The 19,972-nt window shown below is 42.2% G+C and overlaps 1 protein-coding gene across 5 annotated transcripts in view; it reads left to right on the top strand.

Moving 5' to 3' along the window:
• Window positions 1-19,972, top strand: part of ttll7 (tubulin tyrosine ligase-like family, member 7) — a 70,919-nt gene that overhangs the window by 36,800 nt on the left and 14,147 nt on the right. For all 5 annotated transcript variants that reach the window (XM_039811364.1, XM_039811365.1, XM_039811366.1 and 2 more), the window contains exons 12-17: window positions 1,602-1,675; window positions 4,576-4,711; window positions 10,811-10,897; window positions 13,251-13,479; window positions 15,525-15,820; window positions 17,014-17,148. In XM_039811364.1, coding sequence (XP_039667298.1) covers window positions 1,602-1,675; window positions 4,576-4,711; window positions 10,811-10,897; window positions 13,251-13,479; window positions 15,525-15,820; window positions 17,014-17,148 — 957 coding nt within the window. The remainder of the gene's footprint in view (window positions 1-1,601; window positions 1,676-4,575; window positions 4,712-10,810; window positions 10,898-13,250; window positions 13,480-15,524; window positions 15,821-17,013; window positions 17,149-19,972) is intronic.

The raw sequence follows: 19,972 nt of genomic DNA, 5'->3' as shown, positions 1-19,972 counted from the left end.
TGCTTCACATTTATACAGTTACACATATTCCCACCTGCAATCGGCCGAGTAAAACCACAATTCTGCAACTGACCAACTGCAGTGGAGCATCTGGGATGCTAAGCACTTGCGCAAGGTGATGCATCTTGACTATGGTCAATGGAGTTTGGAGCAAAACTCATTCATTTCCCTACCCAGACTTTCAAAACCAGCCTGGGAACTAAAACAATGGCTGTACAGTCATATGTCCTGATCATAACTTTCGAGATACATTTTAAGCTCTTTAGGCCACACCAAAATGAGCACAAAAGGTGGCTTGGCTTCAGCTATTCAGGGACAGGTGCACATCAGAGACATTTGAAAAACACATCAATCAGTTAGTAAAAAACAAAAAATTTAAATTCTTATTTTTATAGGACGTGTTTAGCCTAGAAATCTAGACGCACCCTAGTTGGGTCTAGGCACTCTCCGTTGACTTGCGAGCTGGAAAAACCAAACTCTGGTCAGGCCAATCACATCGTGTATAGAGTTTGTGGGCGGGCTAATGGCTGCTGCTGCTGGGAACAACGGTCTTCTAGAAGACTTGGAGTTAAGCTTTTCTTTGAGAAAAGAACGGCACTGAAAACATCCTTAAAAAAGGAAGATGTGTTCAGAGTTTTGCCGACCGGATACGGCAAAAGTTTAATCTATCAACTAGCTTCTCTTCCTTCTTCGTTGCTCTGCCTGGTTGTAGCGCTATCCTATTACGTGCATTGGGAATTTGAAAGACAACCGTTTATCCCGCCCCTCGGATTGAGCCCTGTCAATGGTGAGTTTCCAGACCCAACATCTTGATGTGGGTCTGGCTTGTCAGGCTAGGACGCGTTCACTTCAGTAAACAAACAAACAATACATGTGTGTGTTTGTGCTATACAATTTCCTCAGGATTGAAACGAGAAGAAAAGCCTGAGCAGTAACTCAGTTCCACTTGCTACTTACTTTATGTCACAGTCAAAGTTTTCTGAGACAAGCATACCATTTAATTATTTTCTCCTTGAAATGAAGGAGTCGGGGGAGCTTTTCTCATATATATATATATATATATATATATATATATATATATATATATATATATATACATGGGAAAAAGTGGCAGCTACTAGTACTTTACGCCTCCCGTCCTCTTTGATTAGCGTTTTGATCAGCCACGGCAGTAATCAGTGGGAATAAGGAAAGATGGAGCAGAGGCAGAGATTTCAAAAAGGGGACTACCTCATGTTTGAGTGCTGTTATGAAGTGCAAGACCAGGTTCAGGTCTATTGAAGGCACATATCGCTCAGAGCTTAATGATACTGCAGTGCCAGTAGTGGAGTGAACCCCTCCTCTCTGCTTTATGCTAAATTGGCCAATTGAGCTCCACAATTATACCTTCTTCACATATAAATAAGAGGGTAGATGGAAAAATGCCTTTTAATTATGAGGCATTGTTGGGTGAGACTACATTTTCCTCATCTTTCTACCCTCTTGCCTTCTCGTTTTTAAGACTTTATTCTTTCTCCATTCTTAATAGAAGATAAGGTGAGGGTGGCAGTGACTTTCACCTGAGAGATTTAGTAATTTTTCTCGTTTTCTCCTATTTCTAGAAAGAGCGACTGGCACAGGTCCGCAAGCAGATCTCCAGGGATGAGCATGAAAAGCAACATCTGGGGAACTACAGGTAAGGAAGAGGCAAACAGCCGGGGAGATGGGCTCTCTTTCCAGGAACTCCACCCACTATACCAATACCAGCTCCGCTTACATTTAAGGGGTCATCTGTAGAGCGCTACACTCTCAGGAGAGTAAATAATGCTTCTGCAGGAAGAACAAACAAAAGAGAACACCTTATGTTCAAAGAGTGTGAGGTGGAAAAATTAAGACTGAAAGAATATGTAAAATAGAAAGGGAGAAGGAAATCCGAGGTTGTGTGTAATGTCCAGGTTTAAATTGTTACTCTCTTCTATTCACAATGTATTCAGCATTTCGGAAATTCAAATTAGCATGTATACTTTGCCCAGCCATTCTCCATCTCCTTGCCCCCGCACCTCTACTCTTTTCTCCTCTAACTCCAGCTGGGACTTTGGAAAACATTGAGCGTGTCAATTTTTAATAGTCACCTCACGGATGGAGGAGATCCACCTTAGAGCATGACTCAGAAACAACAAGTTTTGATTTGCCGCTTATCCCTTGCAAATTGTTAACGCTCCTTCACTCCCTCAGTTTCTCTCCCTGCATATATCTCTTTATCCAGCATGTACACACATACACATTTCTAGGTCTTGATTTTCTTTCTCTCTCTTTCTTAATTTCTTGCACACACAGATACGCACGCACGCACACACGCACGCACGCACGCACGCACATGCACACACACACACACGTGCCCTTCTTGCTGTCTTCCCAAGTGTAAGTGACTTCTTGACTCATCACTTGACTGAATGACTAGACAGAATACTGATCCCAGCCTGCATGAAGTGCTGTCACCTCCTTCCTCTTTTCAGACACGCAGCCAGACAGTCAATCAATCAGGCTGAGGTCTGTCTGGAGCACCCCTAATAAAGACCTCTTAGCATTCAAATGGTGTCCCGGCGCAGCACTGGAGTCTGATTAACACACTGCTTCTCATTATGAGTTCGGGTAATGAACTTACTTACATTTGGCTATTAGATGAAACTTGCATCACTTACAGACAAGCGAGGACCCTGTGGCATCAGAGGGAAACCCAGCTGGTTGATGCCATTGTTGTTGTTCATTTAACATCGTTTACACAGTTGGAATCGGGAAGCTTGAGAGAAACTGTTGACCAAAACAAAGGTAGTTTAAACTGATGTAAATGAAACATGAACATTACGTTTTTTCCACAGCCCAATTGAGAACATGTGGGAGGAAAATAAGCCTCAGCATTAAAATTATATTTAAAGAATATTGCAGGGTCACCCTCAAATAAAATGTCCATATGTTCAGCGATGGAAAGTGCCAAAAAGAGGGAGCAGTTAACACCCACTATTAAAGTGTTGACCTTTTGCTTTTCAGTCAAGTGATTTATGTTGCTCTGTGGGGATTGACAAGTTCTGGCTCTTTTCATATATTATCAGTTCAATTCAGTTTATCCCCCTGTCATGAAGATATGTTTTTCCACATTTCTCAGAGTGTCTCTCAAGAGGAAGAAAAGAATCTGATCCATGTACCTTAAAAGGTGGTTAAAAAGTATGGCAGCTACGAAATCTCATATAGGATAGTGCCAAGGGAAGGTAATACAGTGATTGATTCATCGCAGGTCTCTCAACATTAAGTAGTTTGTAGTTGATTTGAACTGCAGTAACTAAAGAAATGCATAGAATTGGGTCAACTTCTCAACAATATGGAAATTATGTAGCCAGAACAGCATCTCTGCATAAAGTTGTTAAATAGCAGATGGGGTGCAGTGAAAGTTTTAATGGTAATGGTTGTTAAACTTTACTTGGCATTGTACTTTCACTAAAATCTACAACTCAGAAGCTGATATGTGTGAATAGCTCAGTAGTAACCAATATTTAGAAGCTGATAGAAAATGTAATGCTGCTGCATAAACATTAATTATATCTTTGTGTTTAAAAAAGGAGGTATGTACTTTAACTCCCTGTTGATTCAAAAAGCCAATCCGGAGATGTATTATGAGGCAGAGGTTTATACATTTCCCTAATCCCTTTAGGCCTAACATAAACACTGAGCACTGTTAAAACTAAGCAGAAGTATGCAGAAGGTGTAAATAGGCACATTAGTGAAGACAGCGACAAATGTAAGTGCACATCTCAATGAGGGTGTGTGTGTGTGTGTGTGTGCGTGTGCATGTGCATGTGTGTGTGTGTGTGTGAGAAGTAGTTGTGCATTACTGTAATGCATTACGCATGTGAAAAGACTGGATTGAAGTTTGTATAGTTTCTTGACTCAAGGTCTCCATTAATATTGCTTTCTTTCTGTCTGTCTTTTCTCCTTGCTCCCTCGATCCTGCCACTCACCTTTCTTTTGTCTCTCCATCATTTCACACCTCTCATTGAAATACTTATAATTCTCCCCGCCTGTTTCCCCTGTGTGCTCTCTTTTCCATCCATCTACCACTCTCACCTGCTGTGCCTCGACCTCTCTGCCTCTCACTCCATCCACTCCTCCCTCTTCTTTCAACAATCTCTCCTTCTCCTGATCTTTGTATTCCTTTTCTATTTCTTTCTTGCTCCTGTTCTTTATCTTTATATCTTTTTAACAACCCTCTTGCTCCACACTTTTCTTACCTTTCGTCTTTTTCTGCCTTTTATCTGTTACGGCTCCCTTCCTCCCAATTCTGTCACTGCTCCTCCTCTCACTTTGTTTCCCTCTTTTGCTGAACCCCCAATACCCTTCTTCTTTTTCTTTCTTTCCACCCCCTTTCTTTCCATCACTCCCACTCGCTTCTTTGTGAACCCAACCTCTGTTTTTCCTTTTTCCTCTATTTCATAATTTCTTCTCTCACCCTTCTCACCCCCTTTCTCCTGCACTGATGACCCTCCTTCGCCATTTTTTCTCCACTACTCACTCTTCTTCTCTTGGTGTCTTTGTGGCCTACAGGCGTATTTACCCCCCAGACGACAAGCTGCTGTTGGAGAAGTATGAAAGCCTGCTCTCGGCCGCCTTTCAGACCTTCCTCGCCGGGCGAGCTGCCTCACTTCAAAAGGAAATGAATAATCCTCTGAAACGAATGAAGGCACGTACGTCAGTGGTAGACTGTCAGGCGCGCACACACACACACACACACACACACACACACACACACACACACACACAGAAACCTGCAGAGACCCACAATATACAGACACTTGTGGACAAGCAAATGCCTAAGAAAAGAAACACACACACATTTCTATCAAGATTCAGCCCACAGAGACAAGAAAGGATGTGCAAATAATGCGGAAAGTGTGCCGCAGTCCTTCAGATTTGTTAGAACGTCTGACAGAATGTCCTTCTTCTTCTCTATCTGCCTCGCTTTCCCACTGTCATTCACTCCGTCTCTCTACAAATATTTATTATACAATGTACATGAGCTTTTAAAAGCAAATCAAATCCCTCAAAACAATGTCATTTTTGTTTCTTTACAGTTAGACACTCTCTTCAGTTTCCCCTGTCCTTGTTCTGTATCTTCCTGTCTTATTTCTTTCTTTCCATCAAAGTTAGTTGTGAAAAGGTTTCAAAGTTGATTACAGTTGCTGCCCACTTATTTGAGTGTACTTCCCTACAGGATAATTATTTATTCATTAAGATTCAGGAATACACATTGCAACATATATATGAGGTTAGATGCCCACATGCACACACAAACTTGTTTGGCCATGCACTAAGACATATGCATGTTTGTGCAGGGGTAGAAGTCATTACAGCATGTAAATGCCAAGGCCTCTCTGTTACCAGGAGGAATGTAGTTTCAGCTGAACCTTGAAGGTGAAGGTATGTAGAGACTTTGCAAAGAAGAGAAGTTGATTTCCATACCACACAGCTATACTGGAGACAGGAGGAGAGAGGGAATGTGTAGTGGTTAAATGGTAATGAGAAGGATGAGAAATATAGTCATAGTAAAGTAAAAAGATACTAGTAAAGTAAAAATACTTTTCACAGACTCCTATTATAAACACACTTTTGAGTCAAGTACAAAAAAAATAAGCAACAGAGGACATTTTCTGTTTTCAATTCTGGCTATGTATTCAGAAAGAACTAATCAATTCATCAAAAAGACTAAGAGTAAGGCATTGTGGGATATTAAAACACAGAAAATGTACTGCTTTTGGCAACTGAATAATAACAGTGAGTACTGAATATGGATATTTTTGGCAGTAGTATTGACATTACAAATTCATATGAAAGCATTGGGAGGAGATGTCATATGCAACTATTGCAGCTTTTGAAGAAACCAACCTACCTCAACAGTCTCTAGCACCTCGCAGTATGTTTTTCAGAAAGTTATTGTGTCCTTTCAAGAGGGAAATCTGCAGATATTTTTAATAGAGATGTCAATCAAAGATCATACAGAGTCGTACAGCAGGCCGAGGTTAGTTTAATTTAGTCAACACACAGATGTGGCTCTCGTTCAAAGTAGGAAGTGGGAGAGATAATACAAACAAAGGACGCTCTAGAGTTTGCTATCTTAACATGATCATGAGTGACAACTGGACTGTCCTCATTAAGGGACATACTATAATAATTACTTCTGAGAGATCTTGGAAATGTATGGTAAAGTAAGGACATTTCTGAATTTGAATATGATTTATTTAGCATGCCAGGGAAGAATAAAACCTGATTTGAGTTACATTTCTTGATTTCATCAGGTGGTTTGTTTGTGGCCTTCAGTTTTGCTTTTGTGTCGTCATTGTCATTGACCTCAAACACTGACACAGAGTTTAGCTTATTTATAGCCTGCATGAGTTTGAGTGCTATTGTTGCCAATTCAAGTAGTTCAAGATGCCTGTTCAAGTACCAGTACTTGTTTTGCCTTTAACTTTTATCTGCTCACAAAGCACAGCTTCTTTTAACTTGTTAGGAAATTAGCTAATGTTAGCATTAGCGCTAAACTTTTAATACCAGACATCTCTAATCTTTACCTAAACCTAACCGTTTTAAACTGTAGCTAAAAGTTTCGACCTAAACATAACAATTGATGCTCTTATGATTAACCAAAGCCTTTAATTTTGTGCTCCAGTCACAGTGCTTTGGTCTATAACCCTGTTGGGATCTATAAGTCATCATCTGACACCAAAGGTCATTTGCCAGCATGCCTTTAACATATGTCAAATCTGACGGACATTGTACCAACCTGACTCGTGTTTGCTGCCTTTGTGGGCTTCTCTGGGCCATGAATTGAAAAATGTCATGGACTGTCACACTATCAAAATAAATAAAACGTGTTCTAATCCTAGCGATAACATGGTGATGCATTGCAGAGCCTGGCTTCATTGCTGTGTGACAGACAACACACCCACGGGTTACACTGGTTTCTACAGGGTTTGCATCACCCTTCTCCCCACTTCCATTACAGTTAGGATGACAGGTATGCATCAAATTGTTAGTTCTGTTAGATATCTATGTTATCTAGCTGTTTTCAGCTGATGTGGTGGTGATGGTGCAGTGGATATGACACATCCCTTTGGTATGGGAGATCTGGGTTCAATTCCCACTGTGATACATCAACCAATGTGTCTGATATACAGTATATCAACTGTAAGTCACATTGGCTAAATTACATGTCATGTAAATGACATGTAATGATGTATTCCCATTCCTCTGTTTTTGTCACATGGATACTGAAAACAAAGAAATATTGTTGAGCTGGTGCATGCTCAGCCAGCCTGTAGCGCTCTGCCAGTATAATAAAAGAGCAGAAGTACACAAGTGTGTGGGAGTACTTCACAGTCAGTGCAGTTCCTGTCAAAGTGGTCTGCAAGCTCTGGACATTAAGCAGAGGGATATAAAGATTTGTAAGAGTTTGGAAGTAGTCTGTTTTGAAAACAGTAAATAGCTTTTCAGCTGGAGTTTATGCTGGAGATAAAACAACACATTACTGATGTGAAGCGCCTGAAACCAGGACCAGCCAGTATCATCCAATACACTGGGCCCTATCTTGCACTCAGCGCAATTGCCTTTGTACACCGACGCATGTATCATTCCTATTTTGCACCCAACGCACAGCGGAATTTTCCCTCCACAGACGCACGTCGGTAAATTAGGGAATGTATTTGTGCTCCCGGAGGCGAGTTCAGCGAAAAGAGGAGGCGTGTTCCGGCGCAAACGTTACCTAGTGCTATTTTGCAGTTTCAGAAAACAATTCCGCCACTGACCAGGTAAAACCTGGTCTAAAGTCAGTAGCGCGTTATTCAGATGCTATTTTAGGGGCGCATGCTTGGCCATAATGTAGCGTGTGCACAAGGCGCATACACTTCTCTCATCTACACGGACGCAGCAGTTTCCATTTTTGCAAACCATACCTAATTACAAAGAAAAATATTTCTGTCAGGTCCATTAAGTCAAGAACACACATGACAATAAAAATGATTTAGGACATTTTTATTGAATAAATTGCATTTCAGTTAATAAATTCTGAATTAAATTTTTGCGGTATGGCTCTGTTCAGGGAGTCCTCTGACCTTCCATGAGCACCATGAAACAGGACAGCAGCAGCATTAGGGAACGCTCACACAGTTTAGGACTGTGTGAGCTGAACTACTCCCCCACATGAACAGAGCAGCAACGATGACATAGAAGCAAATGCCACGTTAGACACGACAAGGAGGAGCCGGGGAGGTGGCGGGCGGCAGAGAAGCGAGCAGCAAGCAGGTAGGAGCAAACTGAATCTGCTTTAAATAGGGCGCCCTGTTTGAGTGTAGCCATTAAGCAGCGAGGGGTGTTGACCAGCTGATGCGCTAATCCAAATCATCTGATGCAGCTCAGCTGGAGCAGATCAGCTGATGACCGTGTTGTTGGCCAATAGCGTCAGCAGCATCTTGACTACCTGGCCTGCCAGAACTGACGCTGACGCTCAATTACTGAAAATGCGCTTCAGGTACAGCAAGTTGTGCGTTTGGAGGCCCACGCTCCATGGCTGCACCAATCCTCTCCAGACTTGAGGAGATGCGCCCGAGAGGCCGCAGCAACATCGCCACCCGGTCAAGACGGGTATTTATTACTTGGCCGCATCTCGGACAGCTCCCGCTGGCGTGTGCCAGGCAAATCCGCCGTTAATAGCAATCCGCCATGGAACAAGCGCGCCTGCTCTTAAAGGGAATGTGAGATGACGCTCTGATTGGTTATTTTCACGTTACGCCCAAACCACACCTAGCTACTTCAGACCAACCCATTTAAGATTTGCGTCGGGCGCAAGAGTCATTTATCCCGCCGGTATAATAGTAACAGCGCCCGAGATCCGCCCACAAAGCTACTTGCGTTTTGCGTTTCATACTTGCGTTTCAGATAGTTAAAATAGGGCCCACAGTATTTAAAGCTGACGTTCCAGTCCAACCATCGCCACCTACAGGCAAAAAAAGTAACAGCAGAAATTCAGAACTAAAGATGTGCACCATCTACAGGCATCCAAGTAATAGTACCTGCTCTTGTAACACATGCCACCTACGTAATTAGTGTAGAAAACTGCATCTTTTTTTTTTTACAGCTGCAGTTTGTTATGTAAGAATCTTTTTAAAATTGGAATATATTTTTTTGCTGAACAGTGGGAGAAGAAGTGTCACTGTCTATCCTCTCTCCACAAAGCCAGTCCTTACTTTGAAGTAGAAATGAGTCCTGAGGTTTTTTTTTTCCATCTAAAAGAATAAGCCCAGTTTTACCTACAGTACAGAAGTTTCTTCTGGCTCAGGGGTATGTTTTTTTTTTTTTTACGATGGGAGGAAGTAAATTCCTAACCACAGAAATGGACGAGACAGCGTCATCTGTCAAACAGCCAAGAAATATGAGAGAGTCAGAGAATGTCAAGGTAGAAGCTGCCAGCAATAGAAATAAATTACTGCTGTTTTAACATAAATGGATAAAAATACAAAAGTTTGCTGGACAGGACACACATGGTCCTCCAGTGCCAAAAAAGTACTTTGTTTTGACAATATAGTTTATGAGCTGAAATGTCCAGAGATCATTGGCAATAGCAAGGTACTGTAACAGGCAGCTCCATATTATGTGGGCCTAGTAAACATGCCCTTCATTTCTATATACATTCTTTAAAGTAAGGCAAAGTGCTTAATTATCAGGTTTAATCAACATGAACATTTCAAAGTTTGGTTGTTAGCTCTTATACAATCAATTTAGTGCATACTATGTTACAGCAGCCTATCCTATAATGAATAATAAATGGCTGGGCACAATATGTTTTTTTTGTAAAAAAAATTTTCTTATACCTGCTGGGGTTCTCTCGAGACATATTAGCAGCTGCAATCTTGGGGATGAATACTGCAGGAGACAGCTGACATACATATTTTTCAACCCAGGCCACATTACTCAATACTGCCTGAACGGTTTGATCAGGCTACAACAAGGCAAAGTTCTTCCCAACCCTGTTCAGGTTGACACATAGAAGTTCCCACACCATCACACACATAAACGATTGCTTAGCCACATAAACAGGTATAATTAAACTAAAAAGACACAACAGAAAAGCATCATTTAGAAAAAGCCCATGTATGCGTACTATAAGTCTTGTAGACATGGAAGTATGCCACTGTACACATACATGTACGCATACAAATGTTCATGCACAACACAGAGAGCCAGGGGCACTGTGTCCTTTTTACAGGCCCCAGAAAGCAGCTTGATGGCTAATCTGAGAGAAAACAATTACTTTTTATCTGTATTTGAGCGTCAAGTGGGAGCTTTTCATGTCCCGGCCGTGAAGCAACATTAATCACCTTTGCTTGCATTTCAGCTACGGCCAAATGGACAGGGCCCCAGCATATTGGCCATGGCCGTGACTCTTCCTTTTCCAAATTCAGCCTCTATGAGCGCTGCCAAATAGCAATGCATGTTCAGCCAGGGTCTTTTTTTCTAATCCCTAGATAAGGTGCATATGCCTGTGAAGTCAAACTTTTTCATCCTCCCTTTTTAATAATTGAAGTTTCTTATTTTCTTACACCTCGTTTTGACTTCAAAGTAATTACAGATATGACAAATTGAATTATTCCTTATCAGTGTATCATCAAGATTCAACTACTCTTTTAGTCTTTGCTGATACTTGATACTGTATGTTCCCTGGTGTAACATAAATCATCACCTTTAGCATATTCTAATTTACCTTTTGTTTTCGGTATGTGTTGGGGTGTAGGAGGAGGACATCTTGGATCTGCTAGAGCAATGTGAACTGGACGACGAGAAGCTGATGGGCAAATCCTCCAGGCAACGAGGCCCGAAGGTGGGTGAGAGTGAGAAAGACGTTGGGAGAATAAGGGCCATAGCCTCTAGGGAACTAAGAAAAAGTGCAAAGAAGAGTGTCAGGGAGAAAGAAAGAGAGAGGGAGGGGAGAGGCAGGTAGGCAGATGCCCACAGAAAGCATATAGGATGTGATTGTGAGAAAAATAAAGAGGGGGGTAGCGGGTTTAGGCGAGAAAGAAAAGAATCAGAAAAAGGCCCAAAGAAAAGACCTAACTCCCCTAGGGGACAGCTGTCAGGCTGTCTCTGTCGCTCTCTCCGTGCTTTCTTTCTTTCTGTCCATCTCCCTCTCTTTCGCTCTCTCCCTCTGTCACATACACCTATACGCCCCCTCAATTTCCCACGACAGCACATTACTCCCTCCATCACCTTGCTTCACTCCCCTCACTTCACCTCCATCCCTTTTCTCTCTCTCTCTCTGCACATCTACATCCATCCCTCACTCGAGGGCTAAATTGGCTGGAACACTCAAAGAGTGAGTTAGGGACTCGACAGGGCAGTTCAGCGCTGCATTAGAGAGGCCTTAGCTGGAATAAGGACTTGTTCAGACGCAATCACTGTTGTCCAAATTAATTTGGACCCCATCAGTTTCGATGTTGCCGAGTGTGCTGAGAAAGACATTGAGATCAGTGGAAAGGAAGAGCTGTGACGGATAGATTCACTCCTTTGGGTGTAGCGCTCGCAAGCCATCTGGTGAAACTGAACCAGCGAATGTGCGAAAGCTAGAATAGAGGACTGAGACAGGATTTTAGGGAAGGAAGGGCCGCTATGGTTTATTTTCGCTGAGGACGTGTTCAGACGCAGAGGACGAGTGGTAGAGAGCAAGGAAGGCAGGAAGTAAAATGGGGGGAGAGCTAGCAAGTGCCTAGGTAGGTTTCCTTCCTCTTTTTCCTCTTATTTAGTCTTTTTTATTGTGTTTTTCACTCCTACCTTTCTGACTATATGGACCTGATTACATTTTGTTCCTTGTGGTGTTGGCCTCTGCATGCACCTTTCTCCTCAGCTCACCATTTAGTGTGATTTTAGCCAGCCACTCTCACTCCATCATACAAACTTTCTCCCTCTCTCTCTCTCTCTCTTCATCTGTTCAGTGTCTGGCCCTCTCTTTGTCTTGCTCTCCAGTGTTTATCTGCCGTCTGTTCCTGTCTCCTTTTCTCTCTCTCTGTGCTCATTTCCGTTGGCCCCGTCTATTCAGAGCCTCCTCTCTGTTTCTCTCCACTCCCATACTAAGATTCACCTTGTCCTCCTCTTTATTTCTCTCCCCATCAATCTGATGTTCCCATCTTCCCTTTTATTCTCCTCTCATGTATTTAATCTCTCTCTGTCTCTATCCTCCTCTATCACTCACCCGCACAGCTACCCAGCGGTGACTGTGTAAGCCTTGTGATCACTTCCTGCCCATAAATTTGGGTGGCCCGACAGCACTGCCCGAGCTAACCGCTGAATAACAGATGTATAAATGCTATATTAATACTAAGCGTGTCCCCTTCCAGGATGTGAAATAGACAAGACTCAACTTAATGAACTCTTTGCTAAATAGATACAGATCATGATTTCACGTGTGCAGAAGTCAGCCACTTGTAGTTTTGGTTATCGCCCAAATAAATATTAAAGTCAAGATGCAACCTGTTTCAGAATTAAAGCATCACAGTTGCACTTACATTTTCTTGTGTCATTTACACATATATGTTAAACATTTAATACTTAAAGAAACTTTGAAACTTATACTTTGAATTAAACTTTTACATATCAACCAATCAGGTCAGATTTGTTAAATGTACAATGACTCGTGTTCCTGTTCATAGTTACAGCCAGGCTTATAAAGTAGTGCATGTATAATTGTATATCTGTGCATAATGAGCCTTCAAGCAAACATACACACGTGGGCTAGCCGTGTCACCAGCAGGTCTCCCAGTGACAGATGGTAATGGGCTGAGGGTGAGGAGAGGCTGAGGGAGGTTGACAACATCTCAATGTTTTTATATATGTGTGTGTGTGTGTGTGTGTGTGTGTGTGTGCGCTTACTCACGTACTTATGTCCTTGTGAGATGCTGTTTGAGTTTAGACCTTTGGAAGGATGACATTTTATAAAAATGAGGTCATTTTGGATTGTGTAGGGCTAGGAAGTGAATGCAGTTAGAAAAAGATCCCATGAAGATAAAAGTGTATGTGAGGGAGAGAAAGAGCACGATGTGTATGATCATGCCTGTTTTGTCTGTGTACGTGTGCACAAATCCATCTAATATATGGATATACTGTAGAATATATGGATCTATGTGTGCACATTCTGCTGTATGTCTCATGCGTATCTATGTGTCTGTGTTTGTCCCTGCCAGCCCATGACCGCCATGCCAGAATCCAGTCAGACACCAAGGCGTCAACGACCGGACTACCTGGCCGACTTCACCAGCGGCAGCAGCGGTGATGACTCCTGCTCCTCCTCAGACGAAGAAGTAGAGGAGGAGAGGAGGAGAGCCGGAGGAGGAAGAGGAGGTGAGAAGAGGGAGAAGAAAGTTTCCTACGACCTTGGGGAGAGCAAGGAGAAGAACTTGGCTGAGCGCTCAGGTAAAGCAGCAGGATGTATAAAATTGTCTTCATAAGGAAGCCAGGGTGTGGGAGATGACAGGGACCTTGTTTCCTGCAATCTCTTTTTCTTGCTTTGTTTGCTTTCTTGTTTACTTTGTTTTTATTTTTTGCTTCCTTTCTCCTCATTTTGATTGTTCTCTTTCCTCCTGCCCTGTTTGTTAATTTCTTTGTTTTTTAGCTAAAACCTTCCATCTGATTACAGCGGTTAGCTAATTTGCTAACGTTTGTTTTTCAGATTATGTAAATGTGCACAGTGAGACACCAACACATATACACATTTTTAATATTTCTGTCTCAGCATTTGTGTCCATTTCCATCTTATCGGACTATGACAGAACGAACGAAGTGCAGGCAGGAGAGAGAGCGAGTGGGAATGTACTGTATATAATGATGCATAAGGAAATTGTAATTGATGCTGTGATGCTACAAGCACATGACATACGCTCCTGCCTGGTACTCTTTTCATGGTTATACAGTTTGAAAAATATTCATAGTTGTACAGAACATATTTTCATATACATGCACACACACTTTTTTAAATACATATGCTGAGAGTTTTGCTTTGATCAGTTCCTACTGTGCGCATACACACGCGCGCACACGCGCACACACGCACACACACACACACACACACACACACACACACACACACACACACACACACAGTCTCCAGCAGTAGTGTGGTGCAGGTTGTGATGGTGTGAGACAGCAGGGGCGACATTACAGATGTTCATCAGCCCGCTAATATTAATGTGCCTAATTGATGTGATAAAATGGTAATAGGTCCTTGGATTTTAATTAAAGTGTAAGTAGGTTGATACTAGTCTGTGACGCGTGAAAAGTGGCTCTTTGTTGCTGAAGTAAAGGAGTGTTCTAGATACACACTGCTGGACACACACAAGCACACAAAAGCGCCCGGGCGCGCACACACACACACACACACACACACACACACACACACACACACACACACACACACACACACACACACACACACACACAGACAGAGCACTGAAAAGCACTTAAGGAAAGTATCTTGAACAGGGCAGTTCCACTGAATAGAAGGTGACGACAAAGAAGAAAGAATTTGATTGAAAGAAAAAGGGAGAAAGAAACACCTTTACCTTGAAAACACCTTGAGCTTAATGCTGAAATATTCCCCGCTTTATAGTGAGAGTGATAAGTCTTAAGCATTCACATACATCAACTCACTTTCAACTCTCTGAAGAGGGCACCTTTCACAGCAGTCTATGTGCCGACCTTGGAAAGAAAAAATTCTCGTTGCATTATGGGCTGCCAGTTTTAACTGCTCAATAGAGAGGAGCTCATTCTATTTGTCACAAAATAAGGGACAAAGCCATCAAAAAGCCCAACTTTTGGATATGTGTGTGTGTGTGTATGTATATGTGCTTGTGCAGAGAGAGACAGCAACCCTGCCAAGCCCTACTCTATACCAAGCCACAAAGGGCTGCTAGGCCTAAGCCCCATAATGCTCTCATTTGGCAAAATATCCAAACCGCAGAAGGATCGGCAGCGCACACAAAAAAGAGAGACACTTACGATCACTTGTGTGCAAACTTGATGTCAGACACACACACGATGCACGAATAGAAAACACACACTAATACATTGGCTGGTAGACAATCTGGAGGAGTTTCAAGCGTGACGGAGAGTGTTAGTATGGGTTTTCAGCTTTATTACTGTGTGTTTGTGTGTGTGTGTCTGAGAGAAAGCTGCTCTTTAATCCATCCCCAAACCAGACCAGGACTACTGTTTAGTTTTTGGTTTCCACTACACATGCTGCGGTCATAATAACACACACACACACACTGGGCCAGTGTGCCAGAGCGGGAATTTTAAAGTCACACTTCATCTCCAAAGCCACCCGGCAATGGATGGAAACCAGAGAGGAGAGCTTTACAGTGACTGGGGCACTGAGACAGGATCAGGGAAGAAAAGAAATTGAATTGTGACAGTGAGTCAGTGTTCCTCCCCCCTCCCTTTCCCTCTCTGTTTCCCTGCAGGTCGCATGCACTGGAAACCTCCAATCAAGTCGCTCAAACCCAGCCCCGCCCCTTCTGCTTCCCCAACACTTTCTGGTCCAATCAGGCGCTCCATCTCCTGCCCTCGCTCCATTGCCTCACTCTCGTCGCCCAATGAGGTGCGGGCATTGTCCACCAGGCCTTCGCCCACAGTTCCCATGGCCACTCACCTCATCAGGCCGAGCTCCGCCACGCTGCGCTCTCACTCGCTAAGCCGCAGTGGCTCCGCCCACCGTGTGCCTCACAGCAACAGCCTGGGGACCATCCACTCCAACATAGTAAGATACTCAACACACACACAAAGTGGGATTTACCTTTTACATTCAGAATGTGTCATATAAGTTGTCAGTCACAGAAAAGTATACAGAATTCTATTTAGTAAAGCAGTCACATTGCTCATTGTGTCAATCCTCTGCTGATCCACTACTCTGAGTAGGTTTAAAGTAAACAATTAAGAATCACTTTTCAATTCTATTTCACCAAAGTCTGATGCACAAATTTACTTCTGCCATCGTTGCTTTTCTCTTCCTGTGGCATGTATTGTATCCTGGCCCACTAGGAATCTCTTAAGCAGCTCTTTCAATACTGTATAGGCCTACTGTAGTCTTCTATTATGTTGCCATCTGTTGCTTTCCGCCTGCCTCCTCCATTCCCCTTCCTTCTTTAAAAGTATGCTGGTAGGCTTTGGATACAGTGGAACAAAATGAAATGCAGCAGAGCCTTTTAACATTGAGAATAGAACTAAGTGGAAAACCTTTGCACAGAAAAGGCCATGGAGTGCATCAATTGTAATCTTGTATCCTGACACCAAAAATGACAGGAGAATTTCCCTATCTTTTCCTAATTTTTTTTTTTGTGTCTTGCACACTTGACATTCCCATGGGAATCACACACATGGTGACAAGTACATTCTGGTACAGCATTAAATAAGGAGATTATTTTCATATATAGCATGACGCATGTTACTGATACTGCTCTGTTTTAACTGTTATGTAAAGAAAATGATAATAGGTGGAAGCAGGATTATAAATTAATTGTCACTCAGGACAACAATGCCTGTTCATAAAATGCCAGTGAAATGTTAAATGCCCCCTGATAATAATGACTAATATTCATAATACAGTAGTAACACCGTACACCCTGCTTACATTGTTTGGACATGTTAACAAACACTGTGCAGTGCTAATGCACCTTAATACTCTCTACGCCTAGGTGATTTGGAGAAGCCCCCTACATAAATTAGGATTAATCAAATGTTCTCTGACACTAAAAAGTCAATTTGCCTTTATTGCCACTAGAAAATACCATTCATTGATAGGTAATTAATAATGAAAACAATTATTAATTGCAGCCCTTTAAGTAATTAAATCTACTTTGCTCCAAAAACAGTGTTAAAGGGAAACCTTTTTGCTTAATATTGCTTAGTATCTGTATTCTCATTTGGTTTCGCTCTACCTGTGTGTGTGCGTAGGGCGATCCGCTGATAAACCTAAGGAGTAAAGAGCAGGAGGCCGAGCTGGTGCGTCAGACTCTGGCCGTACTCACCGCCATGAGGATCAGGTTTCCAGGCAAAACCGAGGAGGAGGCAGAGGCTGTTCTGGATGAGGTTGGTGCACTATTTCTATTGTATTTGTGTGTGGATTATGTTATTAAAAAAAGAATGTATTAATCTGTATTTTGTGTGAATCAAAATTATTCAGAAAAAGAAAGAGTGTAACTAGAAAAGTGCACTCAGTAGAGTGCAGCTCTCCGCCAGGTGTGTCTCCTTCTCCTCTCCCAAAAGTGTTGAATCTCACTCAATTGTCCCTCCCGGCTCCGTTAAGGCCAAAATAGGGCTGGGCGATATGGCTGAAAACTGTATCACGATATAAGTGTTTCATATCGGTCGATATCGATAATTATTGATATTTTTTATGACCTATTTAAAATAAGGACCAGGAGAAAAATATATTAAATTTAAACATTTTTATTTTAAACTTAACCTTCCTCTGATTATAATCCCCTCAGTTATAAAAGCAGAAATGTCAACACAACCATGGAAATCACTCAAATAATTAAAATGTAAACATAAGTCTAAAATCACAGTGAAGAAAGAATAAGTAAGAATTGCTTAATAAGGTGTAATAAAATGGTGCAAAGTGTTAAAAATAAACATAGAGAAACCTGAAACCTGAGAAGAACTATTTTCTGCAGGTTTAGTGCTAGGTTGGTAACCTGGCTTCTGGACAGTCCTCAGCACGTCTGCCTCCGTTATTTCTTTGTAGCGTTTAGTAAGGCGCTGATGCAGAGTACCTCTCCATGGCGGTCTGCTGCTTGTGCGGTGTAGCAGCTGCAGATGTTGTTAGACGTTGCTGGCGAATACGGCTGTGCTCCAAAGCATGAGCGCGGCTAAGGTGGTAAAACAAGTTTGCGGTAGTGTTGGTGGGGACCACGGTCAGAATATAAAATCCCCAAAACTGCCATACTGACTTTTCCTGTTCTATCAACAATTTCCTCGCTCGCTGCGGCACTCACTTTCCACTTATCGCTCCACGCCGCCGGTTCTGTTATTGTAGAATCCAACACGAGACAGCGATGTGGCGCAACCAAACTTGATACTGTTACATGATTGGCTGTTAGAGTGTCACTCCCTACGTTGCTAGGTTACCAGAGAGTGAGTGCCTTTGTTCATGCAACCAAACTTGCTTTGCAACTTCTGGTTTCTTCCGAAGAAGAAAAACAAGTTATCGAACGTTTTATCGAACGCATTTTCTATTGATATTGATTACGTGTCTATCGCGATACATATCGTTATCGTTTTATCGCCCAGCCCTAGGCCAAAATACACCAAATAGTAAGCTAAGAAAACGACTGAAATTAACAAGGAGAAAGAAAGTGGGAGTGAACAAGTATTGACCAGAAATCCGGGCCCACTTTATTCCCAGAGCCCCCTCTGTGGCCAGGTGCGGTCACTCTGCAGCCTAACTAAAAGTGACCTCCTTGCCTCTCTCCACAATAGCCTGTCCGCTCTGGCTTGGCTCCCATTGTCTTTCAAACGACCCCAGTGACAACCTGTCGGTCAGTTTGCAGCCGCGCGCTATTCCCCACTGCTCCTTTGTATTAATCAGTGCCTCCTCTATTTCTGGTCAGATCTGTGTGTCCTTCCATTTGTATGCGTCTTTGCACTTGTGTTTGTGCTATTGCTAAAGCTCTTGCTTAAATTGATGTTTCTGTAAAATGCTACTGTATAAAAGAATTGGTTCATATGGTCGACAGTATTATCCTGGGTTAATGGATGTAAATTACATTTATTATTCATGCACTGCTGCAAGGGATGCAGGCTGCCCAATAATTCAATAATAGGTATTAGTTAACTAGCTACTATTACATACTAATACTAGCCGATATAACACCCACTTTAAGAAACCAAAACTCTGTGTTACTGTATTGCGGTGTGTGTGCAGGTTAATACATTCATTTTCCAAACGTCTTTATTTAGTTTATGGAAAGTTTTTCAATAACAAAAGCTGAAATGGATATTGCATTTTGTCAACACAATAAAGAAAGAAGAAATCTAAAGAGAGGCACCTTCATCTCACACCAGAAGCAAAACACATCAGCGGCACAAAAGCACTATGAAAGCGTTCATCCGTCCACTTCACACTGACTCGTTATGGCCGTCGCTGTCCTCAGAACCAGCCGGCTGTTCAGCACCACAGCTCATGCGCTGCTGAAAAAGCAGCAGCCAGCCAGACTGTCTTCACCAGGCTGACTAATGACAGAAATACCACCAAAACTACATGTTTAATGGAGGAAAAAAAAAAGTTCTTAGTTGGCTACATGAGAAGTATACATGAAGAAAATGGCTACTAGCCAATTAAAGTAGCTCGGTGGCAAAAAGCCTTGCAGTCCTGCGTAGCTCTGTGTACAATGATGTCTCCAAAGGAAAAAAAAAAAAAAGAGGCAGTTTTTCAACTGATAAAATGATTTGGCAGCTACTCGCTTGATGATGATTAGCGTCATTGATGTTTTGGGGGCAGCCCTAAAATCTTTACATGCAAAATCTTGCACTGAACCATAATAACCTTTCAAACATAATTTGGAATTGTCAAAATGACACATGATAACATGTTAATACATTGTTGTTGTAATGCACATAAGATCCTTAATATTAACATTGATGTAATTATAAAAAATGTATTGCTAATATTCAGTTACATTCGTAGGTATGTAAGGGTGAGGGTAAAGGGTGTAGTTGTTATGATCAAGGTTAAGTAAGGGCAAGCCACCAAGTAATTAATGTGAGCCCATACAATGTCCTCACAATAACAGCAATAACTGTTTATGTGTGTGTGTGACACCTGGGTGTGTCAGGGTCGTGAGAGACAATTACCAGCACACCTGTACTGTTAACAAACCCTAATGAGAGCACCATGGAAACGCAGCTGAGC

Source organism: Perca fluviatilis, chromosome 9 (genome assembly GCF_010015445.1).
Source record: "Perca fluviatilis chromosome 9, GENO_Pfluv_1.0, whole genome shotgun sequence".
Lineage (NCBI taxonomy): Eukaryota > Metazoa > Chordata > Actinopteri > Perciformes > Percidae > Perca > Perca fluviatilis.
The sequence above is the reverse complement of the archived record's forward strand: the minus strand, read 5'-3'. Positions and strand labels throughout refer to the sequence as shown.